The 14,684-nt window shown below is 37.5% G+C and overlaps 1 protein-coding gene across 2 annotated transcripts in view; it reads left to right on the top strand.

Moving 5' to 3' along the window:
• nlgn2b (neuroligin 2b) overlaps nucleotides 1–14,684 on the top strand; it is a 137,018-nt gene that overhangs the window by 55,651 nt on the left and 66,683 nt on the right. For both annotated transcript variants that reach the window (XM_038292241.1, XM_038292240.1), the window contains exon 3: nucleotides 11,431–11,484. In XM_038292241.1, the coding sequence (XP_038148169.1) occupies nucleotides 11,431–11,484 (54 nt within the window). The remainder of the gene's footprint in view (nucleotides 1–11,430; nucleotides 11,485–14,684) is intronic.

The raw sequence follows: 14,684 nt of genomic DNA, 5'->3' as shown, positions 1-14,684 counted from the left end.
TGGAAATTGCACCTGACACCATTTGAGCTTACCAATTTTTTAGATTTTTGAAAGAGACCATTGAACCAGTAGAGAGCTAATTCAAACATAGAGAGGAGACACTCAACCAGCACCAGGCTAGTAATTTATCAAGCTTCTTCGTACGTTTTTTAAATCTGTGATGTACTGTAATATATTATTTAATGCTGGACACATTTTGGAAGTTAGAAATCATCCGCATAACAACCAACAAAATATCCCTAGTTTAGCTTTACTGGAAGAACGTGAGATTTTGTAGTTTACAGTCATTTAATGGTTTTATAGAACATCTTTGACCTTTATGTGAAAGCTGTCAAGTTTCTGTCTGAGGTGAGAACTTGTTACCCTAGAAACCGAGTTTAATAGAGGTGGGGATTTGCTTTCCACAGGAGAGCAAAGTAATTTCAACACATCATTGCGCTCAGCCTGAATGATTAGAGATTGTGGTCATTTCATAAATTTTTGTAAGTCCAAAGTCATATTGAAAGGGGTTATATACAACTTTGAAAATCTCAGTGGCAACAAACCACAAGAGAGGGAAAAAAGGAAAAACATATTCTACCCTTCCACGCAAATCCTAAAATAAATGTAGATTTTAACACCAACAAGTTAATGGGAATAAGGAAAAATTGGGTTACAATTTCCTTAAATGCTTTAATGAATGCTTTAACTGTAATTCACATATCTGTATTTAATTCACAGGCAGGCAGAACTGGTCCATTTAGTATGTAATTAACCATCTCCTGCTAATTAGTTATTGTGGTAATGTCAGATTAGAAAAAACAAAAGACTTACATACGTACATTACATTACAAGACATGATAGAAACAGTTAATTATTACAGGTGCAACAGGTAACTTTGCAAAAATGTTTATATATTACTTTAGCTGTCACAATGCCCCAACAGTACCATAAAACACATCATCTGTGAAGAAATCCAACTCATTTGCCTCCTCCTAGTGGTCTTACCGTCTTTAGCAGAGATACAGAGCCCCTGTCAAAAAAAACAAACAAAAACAAAACAATCAGAGCTAGGTGGTATGAATGTCTTAACAATGTCAATAAAGCCTGTGTAGAAATTATTAGTAAAAACTGCCTATTCACACTGCAAAAACTACTATTTCACTAACAGGAAATTGGTTGTAACGTTATGGAATAGACGTCTAGTTAAGGCGACTTTGTACCAGCATATGTCAAAAATATGTATTAAAATTTGAATGTTTTTTTAACCAAACTGTGCCACTACAACCTGTCTCACCTCACACTGCCTCAAGAGCAAACATGTCCTTTGGTTTATTATGTTTTCTATCACCACTAGAACACCAAACATCTCACCAATTGCATTTGCCTTCTTTACTGGATGTTGTAATTGACTGTTTACAACAGAGATGCACTGATCGATGCACCTGGATCGGATATCGGCTCCAATCTAGACTAATTAGCTGTATCGGATATTAGTGATTTGATGTCAAAAATCAGAGATCCAATCCAGTGCACTTTTTAGTGAAGTCTTTTTCTTTCCTTTTGCTGATTATTTTTGAGTAAATATTAGAAAGTACTTTTATATCTGTGTTGATACCTTTTTTAACAATGTTTCTGTCAATGCTAAAGTCCACACTTACATGGCAAGATGTATGGCTCATTCAATATTTGTATCGGATCAGTATCAGATATCGACCGATATGCTCAGCACAGGTATTGGCATCAGATTAGATTAAAAAAAAAAAAATGGATCCGTGCATCTCTATTTTACAATTTCGTCTATCTCAGTAATAAACTGGACATCCACTACTAGAAATTCAGCAGCTTCTCTGATCCTTGATTTGTTCAGCTGCTATTACCATGGCACCAAACACCATTTCTTTACTTCAGTGTAAGGAATTCAAATCTACAAGACTACAAGAGGGTTTATCAAAATTATTAATGATGTATTCTTCAGAAGTTGTGCTCCATGGAAAATATTTTGACACTTATAACTGCCTAGCCCAGTTTGGAGTGCAATAGTGACATACTGTAAAGCATTGCTGATTTCAGAGTAGGGTATCAAATCTAAAAAAAATCCAGGAATGACTTACTGATTTCAGTCTTCTTCCTGCCAAATCAACATGCTTAATTTGCTAATTGTGTTTTACCAAAAATTTAACAGAAGTGGCTTATGTCTAATAGCTACAAATTTTCTATTCTACATAAACGCTAATATTTACTCTACATTTTTCTTATATTTTCCCATGATTCTACCTTTTCTGGACTTTGTGGTTCTGTTTGTGCTTTGGTTTTTCAGTTACACTTTGATGTACGTCATTCTGTTTTCTAAGTCAGTTTAAGTTACATTTAGTGTCATCCAAGTTATTGCCTAGTTATATTTAAGCACTGTCTATAAAAAAAACACACCACTGTGTTCAAATGTGAGTATTTGACCAAAACCTATGGTCAATTTCTTGACTGCCTTTAATTTAGGGGGGAAAATCGTTTTATGGCCCTGTCACACCTTGACGATTTAGCCAGCGTATGCCGGACATCCCAGAATATTATTAATATGCTCGCATATGCTCAACTTTCTATGTATTTTTTCAGTATCGGGCATACAGTATTCATAATGGGTCCAGAACATGGGTCCTCAACAATATTCACTAATCCTGACATATTTCCCATATTATTCTAAACCTGTTTCCTGATAAATTCCCCCATTTTTGTGTTGTTTTTGTCATGATCGGTTCTCTAATGGAGACCCAAAGATGCAGAACATCACTGACGGACACAGGATGAAAAGTTTAACAAGTTTATTTGTACAAGCACATAATATGCAGATGACTGGTTCGGGCTTGGAATCTGGTTTCACCGGAGTCTGCGTGAGAGACAACACAGTTAAGGACTGTTGACGGGGTTTTGGTTTCCAATGGTGCTCTGATAGTACCTTGAGGGTTCTTGAGGTTCTCCTTGGGAGAGTCACTGTTGGTTCTGGAGAAGGATGTGTTAGCAGAGTCCGTTAGCTGCTTCAGCGTCTCACGTCTTATTAGAACAGACCTTGGCTTGGGTTTCCAAGCTCTTGCCCAGAGCTGCTTAGAGGTTGACTGAGAATCTTCAGGGTTTGGCTCGGAGGGTCGGCTCGGCAGGTTAGCTCTTCTAGAGCTTTCACGGAGGAAGCACAAGTCACCTAGAGGCACAGAGACAAACGTTAGAATCTGACTCGGGATTAAGGACATGGAAAAATCACTGAGATCAAGGCTTTAGCGCTGACCAACTGGAACAACACTGCGGCGTTGAGGTAAGGTCTGAAGGCAGCTTAAGTAGTGGATCCTCTGATGGTCTTGATGAGCTGCACCTGTGCAGGAGGCTCCCTCAGAGGATCCATGGCGGACTCTGCTGGAGAAAAATTGTATTTTCTCCAGCTCCCAACAGTTTTTAACTTATAGGGATATAAACCTTTATTTAAGTGTTTCCCAATCACATTAATTGTTTTACTTTTAATATTGTTTGAGTAGCCGAATTTTAACATGCCAACTTTTTTCTAATCAGGGAGAGGGAAAAACCACCACTATCACAACAAATAAGAATAACTGGCATGTATTTTTGTTTTTGGATTTAGATAGCTAAAGTGAACACTGGGGATTTTCAATTAGTTCAATATAATCTTTTTCCTTTGGGGTTGTATAAACCAAAAAGAAAACAACTCTTTTCTTTTGCATAATTTTGATTACAAACAGAAAACACAAAAAACGGGTACTTGGATTTTACAAGAGGAACACACACTTTGAATGGCAAATCAAACAGTAAAGCAAAGGTTTCTAAAATGTAATGCAGGGGAAAATGGGCTCAAGTTTGCACCATGCAAACACAAATTATATTTATCTAATACAAAACAGACATATGAGACAATGCAAAAAATAGTTTGTGAAGTGTCATTACCATGCTATGTTATGTATGCTTCGGTGGACTGGTGTATGCATGAACTTCTCATATGTTGCGCCATAGTTTCCTTAGCTACGTAATCCATGCCCCAATGTATTCCCCATAGTTCGTGCACTTCTTGCATTCTACCCTTTAGCTGTTTATCCACGGTAATCGGACGCTCTTCTTACTAGTCTGCGCAATCATGTCAGGCTCTGCTGTGGGGGAGGAGTTATGAAGTGACAGCTGTAGCATACAGTAGCAAAAATCAATTGGGAGGGACTTGTAAGGGTTCCATTTCCATTTTTTTCAGGCAAAGACCACTGTTATTGCAAGGAGCCCTACAGCTTTAAAGGAATGTATTAGTATTTTAAGTTTTTCAAAGGCTCTGCTGATATGGGTACTTGGCTTCTAACCTGCAACATAACACCTTTCTTCTCAGCTAGTGCATTTAACAAGAAATTTTATAACCACACATCCATCCATCCACCAGTCTTGTCCTGCTTACAGTAGAACTATTGCCGATCTCTTGCAGTGTATGGGCAAAAGGCAAGGTAAACCATGGACATGCCGCCAGTCTGGCGCAGGGCCTTTAAAACCAATCCTATCTAAAAACATAATAATTTATAAATACTTTTTAAAAAGCCTTTTGAAAAATCTCAGCAATACACCATCTCTGACATACCAGATTGTAGTTCAAAACGAAGTCCTTTGAAATCTTTTTTTCTTGTAATGTTTCCCTATTCTTGCTAAACATAAACAGCAGGAAGTATATTGAGGCACAGTCAGTTTCTACAATAACCAAAATGAATTCAGGAAAACAACATTAAAGTGTTTTAGGTAAACATTTCGATTTTTACTTTGAGGTATTTACTTGAAGTCACAGATTTTTGTTTATAGAACCCTCACAGTAAGAAAATATATTGATGGTGTGCTAGACTTTATTTTAGAATTAGAGTTGACAGGACAGAGATTCAACTTATAGTAGCAGTTTGCTTAAGTTTCAGCGAAAAATCTAGTCCTTGTGTTGGTACAGAAAGTAAATCTGAAGAGAGTTATGTATAGCAGATAAGAGATCATAATTACAACAGATAACTTTGTTTAAAAAAACTCCAGACAGACATCGCTAAAACAAAAGTGCACTAAATGGGAATGGTAACTATTCAATTAACTGTTAATTTCCTAAGTTTGTAGACTTATAAAGGAATAAATAATTTTATTGTGATGGTTGTTTGACTTTGTTGAGGAGGGCAGCATAATATGGAAATTAAAAACTGATTTGCCAGTCATTGTAGAAAGTTATTAGTTATTCCTCAAAAACCCGGTAGGGGTTTTGATTCCCACGTACTGATTATCTGAACATGTAGCACAAAAATATGTCACTCAATTTGTTACAGATACTTTTTTTTCTCAGTTTGTTTTTTTCTTTAAAACACAATTGTCCATGGAATCAATGGACCTAAGACTAAGCCAACGATCTGTCAAAAGAATTCATGGACAAGGTAGTAGTTCTGCATTAGGTTGGAAAGGTCTACAGGACCATCAGGATGAAAAGAAGAAGAAGGTGACAACTGTTGTTGATATTAGTTATATCACTTGGAATTGAAGAACCACAAAATGAAAAACTGTTATGCTGCCACTTATCTAAGCCTGGTGTGTTGGGTGAGGATAACTCTAAGGAAAATGAGGAATAAGTTAACGGCTTACTGGGAGTATAAATCATGGATTTTATCATGATACAATATCATAATGTTTCCAGATATCACAAAATCTGTTCAGATAGGTTTTGATTCAATTCAATGTACAAGTCGGTAATTGATGTTATGCAATATGTCCATCTACCACAGTCATTTCTATCTAAATCAAAATTAGCATTCCTTTTAATGAAAAATTATAAAAACAGGTGGACAGCTCATATTCTGACACTTAGATAGGATGTCCTCAGGATGTTAATGTGGATCAATTGTTGGACCATTAATTGTTAATAATCTGAAGGGATTTACCCCTTTATTCAAGAAATCTTTTGTAAGACTCTTAAATTAGATTTTATTATAATCTCTTAGATATACTGATAGACCTAAAGAACACCATCCTAACACTCAAGCACAGAGGGGGCAACATTATGCTGTGGGGTGTTTTTTTTATTTTTTTCTGAACTGGTCTACGGGATGACTTGAGTAATGTACTGTACCATATTGCATTGAAACCCCTACCCTCATCAAGGATACTAACTATGGTTTGTGGATTGATCATTCTAACTGTGGGTTAGCCACAAATACCTCAATGGCGTCACAGAAGTGGTTAAGACAAACCACATGAACTTCATGGAGTGGTTAAGTCCATGCAAAGACCTCAATCCTATGGAGAATATATCCATGCAACTGAAGGCAAAGGGGCCACTTAGCAGACAAGAAATGTAAATGGTTGAGAAAGTTCCAGAAAAGGGAGAGTGAGCCACCTTAGAGCGCTTTACAGCTTTTAGTCACATTTTCCTTTGTTATCAAATGCTCATTTAACTCCATTCATTGCTATATATAATATTTTATATTCTTTAACATTTTAATTATTTCTCCACATTGAAATGTAGCTGCTGCTAAAAATTATAGACTGTTCACTTTTTTAAGTGAGGGAATATTTAACACATAAAAAAAAAGGTTTCTATTTTTGTCTGTTTTGTACTACAATTTGATCCTAATGTTTCTCACAGGATGTGACTGCCTGAGAAGTGCTCATCCCGATATAGTTTCCCTCTTTAAGATGGAATGGGAACTGAACTGTAACCAGAGTCGTCTCCATTAAGTGGAAAGGTGTGGTTTTAGAGTGATGCTAAGTAGTGAGGGATCGCTGACAATTGTGAGTACTAATGGGCTTTTCTATCCATTACCAGGCAGTCAAAAAGTTTTTCTAGCCCAGGACCTATGGCTGTTCAACTTCATGTTATGGCAGTAAGTGCTTTCTGGTTCTGGAGCCTGGATGGTGGTACTGAAAGGATGCAGCTAATCTGCTCAGCATTGATCTGCACCCATTAAGATGGATGATAAACTTTTTTATCAGGAAACCATATACAGATGGATGAGTGAGATTGACAGAATGAAATGGTGGAATGCAGTAAAGTTTTGTGCCTTCCGTGTCAATAGATGCGCAGCACCGTGAAAAGGGTATATGCCAACGCCTCATTACGAGGTTTCCTGCAATGGGAAAGAAGAGATGTCAGCAATTCATTGTTAAAGTAGTAAACCTAGCATCCCAAATGGAAAGTTTTTTTTTTGTTTTTTTTTTGAGAAGTAAAGGACTGCAAAAATACCCAAATAGAGAGAGAATGAAACATACCTATTGTTGGTTTAAGGGAGAAGTTAAGTTGAGATGTATAGTTGTAACGCATTGCCTTATGAAAGTGTTTCTATCCATTGAACTTCAAAATAAGCCTTATCTTTGTCAGAATCCTTAATGTAACTGCAACTATGTGTGAACAACAAACAGACTGCACCACAACATTGAGAGCTGGGGGGGAATTATACAAGGCATGGCCATTTGCTTTTACTGTAGGTGGTTTCATGTTAACACAATGCTTACATTTTTTGTTTTGTATTTCTATGGGGGAGGATCATGAACTCGAGCTGTCTGTAGCCTCTAAGGCGTCTTAGCTTTCAGATTTTGGATGTACTGTATTTAGTTGTTTGTATCTTCCTGTGAACAGTGTTCATAGTGCGTTCAGGATGATGTGCAGTCATTGTGGCCTTCCACACTCACTGGCGCACCAGTTTCACTGCAAAGCATTTGGGTTCCTCCCTGGTGTAGAGATTTGAGCAACTTGGTAGGGTTTGCGCTGCGCTCAAATCAGTGTAACTTCAACAAACTGTTAAATGTGGAGCACCATGACAGCAACTGCTAGAGACAGGGTGTCTATCAAACTACACCAGACCAAGTAAAAGACTGCTGGGCAATGCGAAAACATCTTATAGCTCCCTAAATCTCTAAACCATAGGGGATCTCATCAACAATTTCTCTATTCAATTCAATTTATTTTTATAGCACCAATTTACAACACATGTCATTATGGCACAGGCAGAAAAATCAATCAGATCAGACAGCCCAATTGGTTAAAAGTTTTCTTTTTAAGCAAGCCCAGCTGATTGCATCTGTCTTTGTTTTCTTGCTCTTCCCCTCTCTGACTATACCAGGATGACTAATGATAGTGTTAGCCAAAGACAATGGCAGCTTTTTTCAGAAAAAAAAATATATAATATCCATTTATTTTTAGAAATCTACCTCTTCTGTATTGCACTTGGATGTGGATGATAAGAATCCAGTGCCCCCTGTGTTGCTTTTTGTTTGTTTCTCAAGAGAGCTCAGGAATTGCTGTTTTTGGTGTGGAATCCACAGCTAGCATTTCCACGTAGGTTTAAAAGTTCTCCTAGGGTCATGATGCGGTCTCTATGGCTCTTTGCATGCCTTTATATTGCTTTCTTTCAGCAATGGCTTGCGTTTATGTCAAGCATCCATAAAGGCCAGATTTCAGAGTACATGACAACAGTGCATGATTCTCCAACTAGAGCTGTGGATCTCTGGAGCTCTTGTAGGGTTCTGATTAGCCTCTTCACTGCTTCTGTGATTAAAGCTTCTTCGTCGGTTTAAGTCTTGTAGAAACATACACTTTCCCTAATGTGCCTTTTATAATACTCAGGCCTCAAGATGCTGTTTCTTCATTTCACTAACAAACCTTTTACACCTTCACATAGGGAGGGTGATGAGTACCACAATACAAAAAAAAACACTTAGGGAATTATTATTTAAATGTGTCATGAATTTATTAAAACTATTAATTCTAAAAAAAAGTTAATTATAGTGTGAGAGCGTGCGTTAGTCAGTGTGTGAGGGCTATGATTACGCTCATGTCTCTTTCTCTTGCTTGCCCAATGTCTTGTAAATAAACTGCAACACCATTTTGAACTTATTATTCCATTTTAGTAATAAAATTGACTTAAGTGTAAAAGAAAGCCAGGAAGTAGTTGTCTTATTTTGTTCAATGAGAAGCAGCCAATCAGACATCATGCTTTCTTTGGAAGCAGCCCTAGTCCCGCCTCCTTGACTTTAGTGGATGCATGACAGTTTAAATAAATTCATTGTTTGATGCAGGAACATGAAATATTTAATCAAATCATGAAATGACTACATTTACTTCTTAAAATAAAATCAAAATATTAAACCTAGGCATACATAATTAGTTACATATGAAATACATTTATTTATTTCCAGTCTTACTAGATTCACGGCATATTTAAAGGTATAGATGACAATCTTTTATTTCCGGGTGGATCATCTAAATAAGTGGTCCTCCTAATTTTCAATCATTCTGCTGATATGTTTACGTAAGGCCATTCTACGTGCTTATCCCATTAGCTATCTTTTTCTGTGCATGCACACTTTCAGCCGCATATGTGTGGTGAGCTATGGTTTCAGACAGTCATTGAAGCTCACCTTTCCCACCGCGGTTCTTTGAAAATGCCCTCAGAAGAGGCATATATATCCCAGAATACTTTGCGCAGAGAGCTATCCTCGCAAAGCATTATGGGATTTGCTGTCACAGCGGCCTGCTGTTGCCATAGGCTGTCGCTACCTGACAGCGGCGACTAATAACAGTGATGGTGCAGTCACCACTCGATGGAGAAGGAGTTATGTGACCAATGGAGCAAAAAGAAGTGATTGTCTGTCCAAATGGTCTGTTAACTGAATTTGCTATAAAGTCCACTATATACTCCCCGCTATATGTGGACACAGTGAGCTTGTATGAGCTATGAGAAAAGCACATTTTAAACGAGGAGAACGGGCTCGTGCATGCTCTTGCACGCGCATTTTTTTTTAAGTGGACAGGGCGGGTCTTTTAAAAAAAAATCCTCCACAATACCTTAAAATGGTTATTTCTTAAGTGATTTATTTATCGTATTGTGGCACCCTCCATATTCACCGAATAGCTCTATTTAAATTATAACAAATAAAGGTGAACTTTTGGACTAATTATGGTACTTCCAGTTGTTTGCCTTGGATTTTATTTTATGTTATCACGGCACATCAAGCACATTTTCCAATTTTATTTTATTTCTAGAAAATACTTTAAAAAAAAATCTTGTTTATCTTTAATATGCTACTATCATATTAAAGATGCAAAGGTGCTAGTGGTTATGGCTTATAGCTTGTAATCCTGAGGTTCTGAGTTCAAGCCCCACTCCCACAGACTTCCACTCTGGACCCCTGAGTAAAAGACTTAACTCCACACAGGTCACCGGGCGCTGCATGGTCTGTATTCGTAAAATAAAATTCTAAAGCCATGTTTTGTAAAGCAATACAATTTAAAGCGTTTGTAGGCTGCTACTTTTCTAGTCTTTCTTAATATATGTTGATTACCTTCTCAGATTCCCGTGCAGCATATTCCCCTCTGTAGCTGTGTGTTTACATTAGACGTGTAAGGAGCAGTAGGCATGTGAACACAAATCCTTTTAATGACCTATAGATGTCACGGGGACAGTATCTGTGCATGACACAAAATGCAGCGACTTAATTGTTTATTGATGGAAACAACCACTGACTGAAACAAAAAAAGCAATGGAATCTTTATTATTTAGGCGTAACAGAGGGTGACACAGCACGACAGTGGTTGGTCACACTGACAAATGCTTGTTACTGGGTTTGCTCTATGGAGCAGTTTACTGTTGGTGCCATCGATGCTTAATGCGCTGCTTCTCTTTGATCTTTATGTGGAAAATCTTGTCACAACTACTATGAGTTAGCAAGATGTGCTCTTATCAAAACCAACCCACCTTTTGTGACAAATCCTTAAAGTCCACTTGCAGGCTAACAGTTTATGGTTGTGAAAAATAGCTATTTAGAATGTCTAGCAATTATTGATGTTAGGCAGAGGATGCCTATATTTAAATCTATGCAAAACATTTAGCATCTAAGCATCTCTGTTCTGCTTCCCAACTCAAAGACAGATCAATTGCTTCTCTAGATTTGTTTTCTTTTTCATGTATTTATTCTTTTTTTGTTGTTGTTGTTTTTTTTACAAAGATTCATTGAAAAGAGATCTGCTAAGTATTTGAAACAAATCAGAGCAAGGTTATGACAAAGGTAGTTCTTGCCTTATCGGTGCCCTGGGTGGGTACCCTTCTACTGCACCCCATTTTGATCCAATATTAACCTAAATGGCACTTCATAACTCAGTGCCAAGAAAAAAGGTTTGTGCAAAGACAGACACTATACAGCAGAACTAAAGACATATTGATCAAATCAACCATACATCTGCTTCTAAAGAGGAATTTTGATATAGAATATTTAATCACAGATTTGATCAGTCTAAATATTTCAAATTCTAAACTACAACTAAAGAGTATGGCAATACAGCATTGTCTCGCCCTTGTACATTGTCGTACATTGAGTCATTAGAAAAAGCTTTTAATATTTGCACACAACAACTAAATTAATGTTTTTTTTATTAATTGTCTAATTTCTCTTTTTTCCAAACTTCAGGTCCGCTGACAAAAAAAAATGATGAGTCCTCCATGAACAGACCAAGGGATGAAGGTATTTATCTGCCAACCTTTTTTCTCTCTCTTCACACTGGAAATAGGGCATTTGCATCAGTTTCATTAATCATCAGTCTGTGTGCACATCACATCGTCCACCCTTAGTTGCTTTGATTAGGACGCAAATCTGCCTTGCTCTGTCACAAGCACGCATTCAGAAAAATAAAAGCTACCCACAAAACAGTTGTTCATCATTCCTGGCTTGTCACAAGTGCTGCTTTTTGGGTACTTGCACAGGAAGCTAATTTACTCTCCTTTCTTGGTTGCTATGTGGCTTATCAGCCACACGCTGATGTTCTTGCTGCCCTGTGTGATGCATCTCTCAAAATCAATATTCGGTCCTTATTCACCTGTGCTTTTACTCTGCCACTAAAGTTCTAATGAAATGTTCCGTTCGATTATTGTCCTCCATGTTGTTTTCAGCCAATCTGACATTTATGGGGAGAGGTAGATCCATTCGATGTTGCCACATGGTTTAATGCTGACTGAGTTTCATGGCTGCAGCAAAAATCACTCCCTGTGCAACTGTTTCTATTAATTATTCTCAGTTGTTCTTTTAATTTCACAGCAATACAGTGCCTTCCTTCCTCTTTTTTTAAGAACTTTTCCAAAATCAAAAGAAATATTGTTCGCTAATATTGTTCAGGTACAGTACCATTGGCATCAATACTGATTCTGAAGGCTCTGGTCAGATTTGATTGCCACAACAATGAAACACAGAGAAAATCTGATTGGACAAAAATATAGCAACCAGATGAATGAAACTGAGGCAGTGCAGCCAACAGTAACGCTAAGAAATTAAGATAACTGAATGCTTGAAATAAATTAATACAGTTGAAAAGAAGAGAATTAAAGTTTAGGTTGTTAATATAGTTCAGGATTTCGGATTGATTTTAGGCCAGCAGAGAAGGTTTTGAAGGCCCCGACCGCCCACCACTGTTCTTTAGTGTTAGTTCTCGTCCCATGCTAGTTTTGCACAGTGGCCATACAATTTAATTTCCATCTTGTCTGATCAGAACACCCTCCTCCACATGGCTGGTTGAAGACTGTAACATTGATCTATTATGATTTTGTTGCAGCAGGCCTTCCTCTTACAATTGTTCCAAAAAGGCATAAAACCGAGGTGTGCAACTAATAATTTGGTACAAAGTCTGCAGATTTTCCCATCTTCATTGAGGATCTTTGCACCTCTCCCTGAGTTTCAATTTGCCTACTTTGTGATTTATTTGGGATCCAAACGAGGGGTATTTCTCTGAATTCAAGATCCACTTTTCTCCCTGAATAAAATCAAATGCCCTAACCCAGTTGGACTACATCTAATAATTAAGTATCCTATGAAAGGAATAGTCTTTACTAGATTATATTTAGGGGAAAATTAAAGGGGCCTATATACACATACATGCCTCACTCCTCAGTTTAATTTGTAGAAACTGAAAACAATTCTTTCTCATCCTCTCACCTGCCAATTATATGCAGCTTTGTATTAGTCTACCAAAAAAATACAACAATAAAGTGAATGCTTAAATTTCCAGGGATGTGAATACAGCTCCAAGGTGAAGCTTGCACACCTTTTCCCTGCATCTGAGAAAGCTGAAGTGCTGCACATGTTGAACTGTCCTCTTGAAACATCACTAACTACCAAGATTTAAAGAGACAAGACAAAAGGGAGCCAGTGTGAGCTTATTCAATTTTGTGATTCCTTAATGGGGAAAACTGAGGGGGAGGTTCAGGTAGGACTGTAGAGAATATGACAGGAAAGATGTGAAAGAGAAAAAGGGGAAAAATCGGAGCACATGAGAGGGCAACAAAGAGGGGAGCGAGGTGAAAAAAACACTCATAATGAAGACGAGTGCATGATGAAATGACATTTATAGAGCTTTGAAAGTGAGAGGGATGTGGAGAAACAGAGAGTGAGAGGGTGGATGGAGAAGGACACCGGTAGAGCTTGACATTTATGCCCACAGCTGACGGATCTTGACGGGATCACGAGGGCTGGGCTGCGTTTGAGCTCTTACTTAATTGCTCAAGCTTGGATGGCCCAAACATTGTTTTAAAGGCATCTTATTTGAAAGCCATTTGTAAGAAACCGCACTGCTTATGTGTGGGTTTGGGTGCGGGGAGAAAAGTGCTAATTCAGCCTTCAGTCTTTTACACCCGGATCAATGGAAATTACCATAAGGAAATGAATGAGAGCAGAGCCGTGGAATGGAAAAGAAGAGAGTAGGCATTTTGCAAAGGAAGGTAAGACATTACTATTAAGAACTGGAGTTAAGGAGGATAGTCTCAGGCTAGGTGGTATGGACAGAAGTGACTAATGTGTCAGTGTTTTTTTATGTAGGATAAAACGACAGTGTCTCCTTGCTGGCCATATTGGTCTCAAACTGGGCCTGTTCCTCCCTCCAGTTACCTCACATTTTCTGCCTGCAGTGATTTAAATCACTTTCAAGCCTCAAACACAAACAAAGGCTCAGCCTGATTAAGGCTTAAGTAGACCATGCGATATCTTCTATTTACGATTATCACCAAATGCTAATGAGTTGAGTTTGTTTGCCTGACTGTGCATTTAAACCCCTCTAGAGCCACATTTTAATAAATGCAACGTAGAAAATGTTTTTCATAAAGTGTAAAAGCTTCTTACTTAGAGGAACAATTTCTCTGGATTGCTATCATTAAATAAATAGTTCAAATATTTTTTTAAGTAGGGTTCTGTTGGGACCTTTTGACAAGCCATTATCTTGATCACAGGTTTTTTGGGTAAAACCCCAAAAACTTTTGTTTTTTCTTAAAATAACATTTTTATTTTGGTAATTGTTTTATTAACCTTTCTCCTGCTCCCATGGTTCTTATGTTACTATATTTGTCGGTGTGTCTAAAATGTTGTTTTACGGTCCAAACGTAAAAGAACATATGATTTTGTGATGTCAGTTCTCTAGATTTAATTTGGTGTAGTTTTGCGCATCATTTTTGCAGCATGCAGATATAGTGGAAGTATTACACAGCCTTGCATAAGAAGGTTTATTTACATTTTAGCTGCATTGTATTCCACATATTAAAAAAGTGTATTTAAAAAATAGTGTAAGAAAAAATTGAAGACAATGGACACACTGTGCATACCCCATAGTCCTAACACAAACCTACTACAGAAGAGATCAGAAATAGTGTTCAAGTATTATGCTCTAGGATACATACAATATGTAT

Source organism: Cyprinodon tularosa, unplaced genomic scaffold, assembly GCF_016077235.1.
Source record: "Cyprinodon tularosa strain WSP-4 unplaced genomic scaffold, ASM1607723v1 ctg31, whole genome shotgun sequence".
Lineage (NCBI taxonomy): Eukaryota > Metazoa > Chordata > Actinopteri > Cyprinodontiformes > Cyprinodontidae > Cyprinodon > Cyprinodon tularosa.
This window is presented reverse-complemented; position numbering and strand designations above follow the sequence as displayed.